This window comes from Coregonus lavaretus, assembly GCF_964263955.1.
Source record: "Coregonus lavaretus genome assembly, chromosome: 1".
NCBI classification, from domain to species: domain Eukaryota; kingdom Metazoa; phylum Chordata; class Actinopteri; order Salmoniformes; family Salmonidae; genus Coregonus; species Coregonus lavaretus.
Genome location: NC_139988.1, coordinates 89,574,840 through 89,584,304, shown reverse-complemented (window position 1 = coordinate 89,584,304; position 9,465 = coordinate 89,574,840). Strand labels below are relative to the sequence as shown.

The window sequence follows — 9,465 nt, the reverse complement described above, 5'->3', positions numbered from 1 at the left end:
GGAAACAATCAATGTGCTCTCTGTGCAGCGCTATGATAACAGTCCTGTTTATTATGCCATTGCCAAATGAATCACATTCTCTTAACTTTACTGTTAAAATAGCCAAGACAGCCCGTCATAATATGCGCTTGAATGTAAATTATGTTTTCTGAAATCCAACACAGTAGAGGGCGATATTGAGCATCAGTGTCGCTGGGCGAAATACAAAACATAGAAGAAGAGAGTGTTGCCGCTGGTGTGTTTCCGGTTGGACGACAACGTGTGGAGAAACAGGTAGCTAACTTCACATTATTGCTGTAACTAGCTAAAATAATAGACAAACTATTCAACAATGAGTAGTTAACGGAGTGTTACGATGGGCTTTGTCATTGACAGGAATAAAGTGTTTTCGCTGAGCCGTAGCTGTTCAAAATCCTTGATTGAACGCTAGTTAGCTAGCCAGCAATAAGCTAGCTAGCTAGCATCATGCATGGCTATCTTAGCCAAATTTTCAATGATATTGCTTCGCCTCTTCCTCGGTCTTAGCTACATCAAAGCTGGTGGTATAGATGGGTTGGTTGTTTAGCAACAAAACCGACGCATGCAAAACAGACATTACATGTCATAGTAAAACAAATTATGCATTCACTAACTGTAAGTCGCTCTGGATAAGAGCGTCTGCTAAATGACTAAAATGTTTAGATTGTTGTTAACATGTAAAGTATGTTCCGTCTCCAATGTTTATTGAAAACATAAAGTTGCAAAATCTGAGCATTTGTTTCTCAAATACATTGTTATAGTGGTTGGTTAGCTAACAAATTTGAGCCATATTAGCATAGACGTGACATCCGTCAAAACACCTAAAAACAAGACATGGTATCAAGAACAAGACCAAACTAGCTGAAACGAGCCACTTAGCTACAAATAAAATCACCACATGGCAGTTTCTTGTCAACCATGACACAGCCTTATGCCCCTTTGCAGCGCCTCTGTCTGCATTCCCTGGCTGAAATGTTGCAGTTCAGTTGTCATGGGGGTCGTTCTAGAAAACCATGACACCCACCATCTCAGATTGTTCTGAAATCGTTTCTGTAGTTAAATGATAAGATTAGCATTCCTGGAATATTTTGTTTAAATATAATTTGATCTGATCTCTGTGAAATTAGTTAAATCATTGCACCCAAATTGTGCCCCAAAAGCATGCTCGTGTGGCAGCGTCGATATCCGCGCTTATAAACCCAGGGTCGTTACAATACCTTACATCCAATTTGGACCTCATTGAGTTAGACAATGAATTTTTAGATACTTTAGGATGATTTGAACATTAAGCGTGAAAATGCTAATATAGGTACCATTGACATGCATTAGATTTGTCCCACACATGCTTAAAAGTTAGCATTTAAAACAGTGGCTAACAAAACCAAAGCATGGGTTGCTGTAATACATTGTCAATAGACTGCTTACAGGGTAAGGAAACCAATATAATTTTGTAATTTGGGTGAACTGTCCTTTAACATTGAGGGGGGGGGGGGTCAAACTTTTTCACATAATAGCAGGAATAGCATCATCTAGTGGTCAGAATCTGGTAATATCAGGTTGTCGGATGGGACATAAACCTAACAACTTCGATGACTAATTTATCTGAACAGAGGAAAAAAAAAAAAAAAAAAATCACTGGTAATACATTACGATGAAGAAACAATACTCCGAGCCGCAGCTCCATACTACTTGTCAGACACAGAGAACCGATACTATATACTCGTTTTTGGGGTGGGGTGTCTGGGGTCCGTGGGTGGCTTTTGACCATTCCTTTGGATTCCTCATGTCTAACTCATTGTTAGATTTAAATTTTTTTGTCAAAATCGGATGTTGGGTACTATATTTATTGAGTATTATATGAATCCTATAAATTAAAATGGCCAATTTGGAATGCAATCAAATTATATTTAAACAAAATAATGTTCGCAGGAATGCTAATCTTATCTGTTTCTAACAACCAAAATGATTTCAGAACAATCTGAGATGGTGGATGTCGAAATCCTCTTTCTTGTGCTTTTTGAGGTGAAACGACCCATGGTATCGTTAGTAGCTAGCTAGCTAGCTTGTCTAGTGTCTACAGTACACTCACTACTGTAAGTCCCTCTGGATAAGAGTTTCTGCTAGCTAAATGAATAAAATGTCAAATGTACTATGTCTATCTATCTAACTAATGTTAATTGTCTTTCTCAATCTCCCCAGACAACATGGCAGAGGACATCCCTGTGGAAGACTACCCTACTGAGATTGAGGAGCAGCTCACAGGGTTTGAGTCATCAGTCGGTGCTGTCAACAACATGGTGCAGACCATCCTATCCATGCCAAGAAATGAGCTGGTGCAAAAAGTATGTTTTCAGACAGACAGGGTAGAATGACTTGGTATTGAGTGTTATCTGAAGTCCAGCGGTGTATTCAGCCGTTTACTGTTTAAGAACCAAACGGAACCAAACAGAGAAAACGGAACGAAACGGGGAGAGACCTAGCTGAATTTGTCCAATAGAAACTCTAGTTTTCGTTGCAAAACCTTTTCCATTTGTAGTAAACGGTTTCTGTCGCAAAACATTTTGCAACAGACGACAAATGTTTTGCAACAGTATCGGCGTAATGAATACACCCCTGATTATTGGGAATGTCACTCTGAGTCGGTCACATATTCAAATGAACAGAAGCAATATTTAGGCCTCTGCTGTTAGACCCTCACCACTTAAGAGGTTTAATTACACTCCTGAAATGGGGTGCACAGAGCGCCCTGCTTAAATCTACGGCTCCGGGTCATATTGTCAACAAGGCAGCGTGATGCATGCTTCAGAAACAGGCTACAACGTGTATTTTCTATGAAATATACAGTACCATTCAAAAGTTTGGGCACACCTACTCATTCAAGGGTTTTTCTTTATTTGTACTATTTTCTACATTGTAGAATAATAGTGAAGACATCAAAACTATGAAATAACACATATGGAATCATGTAGTAACCAAAAAACTGTTAAATAGCCACCCTTTGCCTTGATGACAGCTTTCCACACTCTTGGCATTCTCTCAACCAGCTTCACCTGGGGTGCTTTTCCAACAGTCTTGAAGGAGTTCCCACATATGCTTAGCACTGCTTTTCCTTCACTCTGCCGTTCGACTCATCCCAAACCATCTCAATTGGGTTGAGGTCGGGGGATTGTGGAGGCCAGGTCATCTGATGCAGCACTCCATCACTCCTTCTTGGTCAAATAGCTCTTACACAGCCTGGAGGTGTGTTGGGTCATTGTCCTGTTGAAAAACAAATGATAGTCCCACTAAGCCCAAACCAGATGGGATGGCGTATCGCTGCAGAATGCTGTGGTTAAGTGTGACTTGAATTCTAAATAAATCACAGTGTCACCAGTAAAGCACCCCCACACCATAACACCTCCTCTTCCATGCTTTACGGAGGGAACTACACATGCAGAGATCAACCGTTCACCCACACCGCGTCTCACAAAGACACGGCGGTTGGAACCAAAAATCTCCAATTTAGACTCCAGACCAAAGGACACATTTCCACCGGTCTAATGTCCATTGCTCGTGTTTCTTGGCCCAAGCAAGTCTTTTCTTCTTATTGGTGTCCTTTAGTAGTGGTTTCTTTGCAGTAATTCGACCATGAAGGCCTGATTCACACAGTCCCCTCTGAACAGTTAATGTTGAGATGTGACATGAACTTTGTGAAGCATTTATTTGGGTAGCAATTTCTGAGGCTGGTAACTCTAATGAACTTATCCTCTGCAGCAGAGGTAACTCTGGGTCTTCCATTCCCTTGGCGGTCCTCATGAGAGACAGTTTCATCATAGCGCTTGATGGTTTTTGCGACTGCACTTGAAGAAACTTTCAAAGTTATTGAAATGTTCCGTATTGACTGACCTTCATGCTTTAAAGTAATGATGGACTGTCGTTTCTCTTTGCTTATTTGAGCTGTTCTTTCCATAATATGGACTTACCAAATAGGGCTATCTTCTGTATACCCCCCTACCTTGTCACAACACAACTGATTGGCTCAAACTCATTAATGAAATATTCCATACGCACAAAAAGCTTATTTAGCTCCAATATTGTGCACAAATGTGTTTACATCCCTGTTAGTGAGCATTTATCCTTTGCCAAGATAATCCATCCACCTGACAGGTGTGGCATATCAAGAAGCTGATTAAACAGCATGATCATTACACAGGTGCACCTTGTGTTAGGGGACAATAAAAGGCCACTCTAAAATGTGCAGTTTTGTCACACAACACAATGCCACAGATCTCAAGTTTTCAGGGAGCGTGCAATTGGCATGCAGGAATGTCCACCAGAGCTTTTGCCAGAGAATTGAATGTTCATTTCTCTACCTTAAGCTGCCTCCAATGTTGTTTTAGAGAATTTGGCAGTATGTCCAACTGGCCTCTCAACCACAGGCCACGTGTAACCACGCCAGCCCAGGACCTCCACATCCGGCTTCTTCACCTGTGGGATCCTCTGAGACTAGCCACCAGGACAGCTGATGAAACTGAGGAGTATTTCTGTCTGTAATAAAGCCCTTTTGTGGGGAAAAACTCATTCTGATTGGCTGGTCCTGGCTCCCCAGTGGGTGGGCCTGTGCCCCTGCCCAGTCATGTGAAATCCATAGATTAGGGTCTAATGAATGTATTTAAATTGTCTGATTTCCTTATTTGAACTGTAACTCAGTAAAATCGTTGAAATTGTTGCATGTTGCGTTTATATTTTTGTTCAGTATAGTTTTCCATCAAACACTTGTTCATGTGAAAACATGTAATACTAACTCATTACTGCTTGACAATAGGCTACATCACTTTAGTTTTGAGCTGATTTCACCACCGGCTTGAGCGGTGCTCCCAGCTCACACCCGGGGGGCAGCCTGGTTACAAAACGAATGCAAATCACGTTTAACCTGGTGCAAACTCTGCCTACCTGTCGAACTGGGCCAAGCTAAAACGAACCCTCTCAATGTGTCTTTTGCTTACTTAATAGCTGGATCCTCTGGAACAAGCCAAGCTGGACCTGATGTCTGCATATAGCCTCAACTCTCTCTTCTGGAGTAAGTGTGCTTTATTTTCCTGCACGCAAATCCAGGTTAATATTGTAAAATTATATTCAGTCAGCACATTGTTTTGTGTGTAAAGATGATGAAACGACTGTCACCACAACGCACTCATTCTTGTTTTGTTGTTTACAGTGTACTTGGTCACACAAGGAATAAACCCCAAAGAACATGCAATCAAGCAAGAGTTGGTAAGATATTCCATTTTTTTTAACCCCGAAGACAATTCTACTCGTCCCACTGTATTTTGTTCAGTCAATTGGCAACTTCCATAACCTGCATACAACTGAGTGTACAAAACATTAGGAACACCTGCTCTTTCCATGACAGAGCATGTTTCCATGCACACTAATAATTCAATATTAAACTGGTTATGGCAGAAGGCCGAGTATGGCATTAGTCATGTAAACACCTTACTCTGTTGATCTGTCATGGACACAGCAGGTGTTCCTAATGTTTTGTACACTAAGCATACACCGATTAAAAAACTGTGTGGAAGTTTCCGGCATTTATCAAAAGTCCCATCCGTAGCCTGATTTCAGATGTGTCCATGTAAACAGGATTATTAAGGAAATCGTTCTTCTTGCAAAGCATGTCAACATTTTAAACCAACTATTATATTAACCTGACTATCCACAATAATCACATTGTTTACATGTAACCGTGGTAATAGACTGACCAGGTGAATCCAGGTGAAAGCTATGATCCCTTATTGATGTCACTTGTTAAATCCACTTCAATCAGTGTAGATGAAGGGGAGGAGACAGGTTAAATAATGATTTTTAAGCCTTGAGACAATTGAGACATGGATTGTGTATGTGTGCCATTCAGAGGGTGAATGGGCAAAACAAAACATTAAAGTGCCTTTGAACGGGGTATGGTAGTAGGTGCCAGGCGCACCGTTTTGAGTGTGTCAAGAACTGCAACGCAGCCTGGTTTTTTCACACTCAACAGTTTCCCCGTGTGTATCAAGAATGGTCCACCACCCAAAGGACATCCAGCCAACTTGACACTACTGTGGGAAGCATTGGAGTCAACATGGGCCAGCTTCCCTGTGGAGCGCTTTCGACACCTTGTAGAGTCCATGCCCCGATGAATTGAGGCTGTTCTGAGGGGTGCAACTCAATATTAGGAAGGTGTTGCTAATGTTTTGTACTCTGTCTGCTGTAGCCTACTGTAGATAAGTATCTGCTAAGTGACATATTATATATTTTTATCGTAACGTTATTTCTAAGTGCTTTATTTTCTTGTCACCTGACTAGGAGAGGATCAGGACGTACATGAACCGTGTGAAGGAGATCACTGACAGGAGGAAAGCGGCCCGTCTGGACAAAGCAGCGGCATCTCGCTTCCTCAGGAACGCCCTGTGGGAACCTGAGGAAGGGGGGTCAAAGGAAACGCCGGGTCGTGCCCCCCAACACACACCAGGTCGCGGTCGCATCACACCGGGTCGCGGTCACAACACACCGGGTCGCGGTCACAACACACCGGGTCGCGGTCACAACACACCGGGTCGCGGTCACAACACACCGGGTCGCGGTCACAACACACCGGGTCGCGGTCACAACACACCGGGTCGCGGTCACAACACACCAGGTCGCGGTCACAACACACCAGGTCGCGGCCACCACAAAAGATTTGATGACCATCAGTCAAAATAACCCAAACTCAGCTGAGAGGAGGTGCTTCCTCACTGGCCTCTACCACGTTTCCTTGGCCCCCTTTCTATGTGCACCTGTCTGAAAGAACTGGATAGGTGAAAGCAGAGCCTTATCACGTGTTACCATGGTGTTACCATGGACAAGTGACTAATGAGTCACTGTTATTTTTACACATGTTTTGTGCACAAGTAGAAGTTTTATCAAATTGTTTTAGTTTATTTCTCTCTTCAAACATTCAAAGAAGTCGTCATCATAACATCAGACAGAAAATGTCCTACCAGTGCTACTACCCTTATTGTCTTTGAACTAGAATGATACTTTTTATATGCATTTGTTTTATTTAGTCATCAACTTTGTTTACGTTGCCTACTGTAATTACAAAACGTCACTCTGGAAACCGTCTCCAGGCGACGCTCGTGACCATGTCAATGTAGATCAGACATGTTGCCATGTTTTAGAGAGGATTCCGTTTGGCTGGTAATCACTGTCTATGTCTGTATTGGATCCATCTTGTTTCTGTCAGTTTCAACTGTCAACTATAAAGGCTTTATTGATGCACAGTACTGTTGATTTGGTAACACCCTACATAGCACTCTCCTTCTACAGGTCCCTCTGGGGGGGCGTCCCAAATGACACCCTATTCTCTACAGAGTGCATAACCTTTGACCTTTAGAGTCCTACGGTAAACGGTAACATTTAGGATGCAACCTCAGTCTTAATTTATTACATAATGCAACAAATCAGTTTGTCCCTCTAATCAAGCTCAGGAAGTAGGGATGTACTGCTGGTTCCCCCAGGAATGACATATCTTCGTATTTTCCACATATTTGCTCTTCTCGCTGGTCTTTGGTCCAGATTACTAAAGTGACATTTGTTTTAAGGGCGTTTCCTTCTTCCATCTCTTACTTTTCCACTGAAGTGTTGATTCTACACCGTTCAAAGAAGTGCGTCAGCGTTCAGCCTGCCTCACGAATGGTCCAGTTCGCATCCAAATCCTACCCTATTCCCTATGTAGTGCAGTACGTTTGACTAGGACCCAATAATGAAAAGGGTGCCATTTTGGACATGCCCAGTCTGCTCATAGGGCCTTCAGTACATACCAGCATGTGCTCAGTTTAGAAGCTAATCAAAAGGGGATCATCGCACTCTCCCAGAAGTTTGGTTGGTGTGTAAAACCTGTCAGTTCAGATAAGCAAAAAGGTGCGATGGGTCCTCACTCAAAAAGATGTTGCATAAAGCTTACTTCATTTTTAACAATTATTTGAATTGCATCAGGGATGTGGCCTAGCGGTTAAGAGTGTTGGACCAGTAACCTAAAAGTCGCTGGTTTGAATCCCCGAGGCGTCTAGGTGAACAATCTGTCGTTGTGCCCTTGAGCAAGGCACTTAACCCTAACAGCTCCTGCTATTCGCTTTGGATAAGAGCGTCTGCTAAATAACTTGCATGTAAAAGCGTACACAGACATTTCGGCTTTGCAGAAGTCTTCTACATTAGGCATTAGGTCACTAACCAGGCTTTTCAGTAGAAAACAAAACAGCACGTCGAACGACACGAGGCAACAGGCTCCATTCTGGTTCTGCTGTGTTTATTTACCCAGTGTGTTTGGTATGAATCAGCGCTAGCTATACTGAACTGGCAGAGAGGAGGGTTAGGTCAGAGATAGTGACACCACCAGGGTATCTGACCTCCCAGACCTGAGCAGCGAGAGGGTTCACTCATATGAAATAATGTAGAACTACCTTAGACAAACGTGGGAGGCTGTTCACCTACGTGGGAGGCTGTTCACCTACGTGGGAGGCTGTTCACCTGGCTGAGAAGTAAGTCGTTTTTTGGGCCAGTGTACTTAAAGAAGCAGATCCAACTGACAACCTCTTAGAAAAAATATGAACTATTGGAACCAATACTTAAAAATAACTGATATTGGCACAAGATGGAAGGAATGTTGGAACATAACTAACGAAATTTAGTTAACGAAAAATTTACACTTAATCCAATATAAACTAATGTATGTAATTTATTACACGAGACAAAATTCACATTCTATAGTGCAACGGCAGAGTCATATCTTAAGTGTAAAACTAACAATGACTCAGTCCATGCCTTCTGGGAGTGCTATAAAGTTCAAAAGTTATGGGCAGAGTTAGAAATGTGACTGTCAGAAGTATTACAATGTACATTTACTTTTAATCCTTCTGTCTGCACATTTCAAGACATGTCATATGAGGGTGCAGTGAGATACCCGATGGGTTGGACAATACTCTTGTCAATTGTCTTGAAAAACGTATACTTAACAGGAAATCAACCAATCCTCCATCGTTAAGACAATGGAAAAATTGTACGCTTCATTATCTAAATATTGAAAGAGCGTGGGCGACGGAGAGGAACAAAATGATGCAATTTGAGGACGTGGCGGAGAGTAGTGCAGTCACTGGAGATAGGAGTGAGAACAGGTAGGTCTGGGTAGGAGTGAGAACAGGTGGGTCTGGGTAGGAGTGAGAACAGGTGGGTCTGGGTAGGAGTGAGAACAGGTGGGTCTGGGTAGGAGTGAGAACAGGTGGGTCTGGATAGGAGTGAGAACAGGTGGGTCTGGATAGGAGTGAGAACAGGTAGGTCTGGGTAGGAGTGAGAACAGGTGGGTCTGGGTTGGAGTGAGAACAGGTGGGTCTGGGTAGGAGTGAGAACAGGTGGGTCTGGGTAGGAGTGAGAACAGGTGGGTCTGGGTTG

The 9,465-nt window shown here is 42.7% G+C and overlaps 1 protein-coding gene across 1 annotated transcript; it reads left to right on the top strand.

Annotated features, from left to right (window-relative positions):
- The first annotated feature begins 227 nt into the window (after positions 1–227).
- On the top strand, positions 228–7,301 carry LOC311142128 (nuclear nucleic acid-binding protein C1D-like). The gene is made up of 5 exons (XM_084177717.1): positions 228–273; positions 2,218–2,360; positions 5,011–5,077; positions 5,216–5,271; positions 6,343–7,301. The coding sequence occupies exons 2-5, from the start codon at positions 2,223–2,225 to the stop codon at positions 6,739–6,741; spliced, it is 660 nt and encodes a 219-aa protein (XP_084033843.1). The 5' UTR covers positions 228–273; positions 2,218–2,222; the 3' UTR covers positions 6,742–7,301.
- Positions 7,302–9,465: the final 2,164 nt, after the last annotated feature.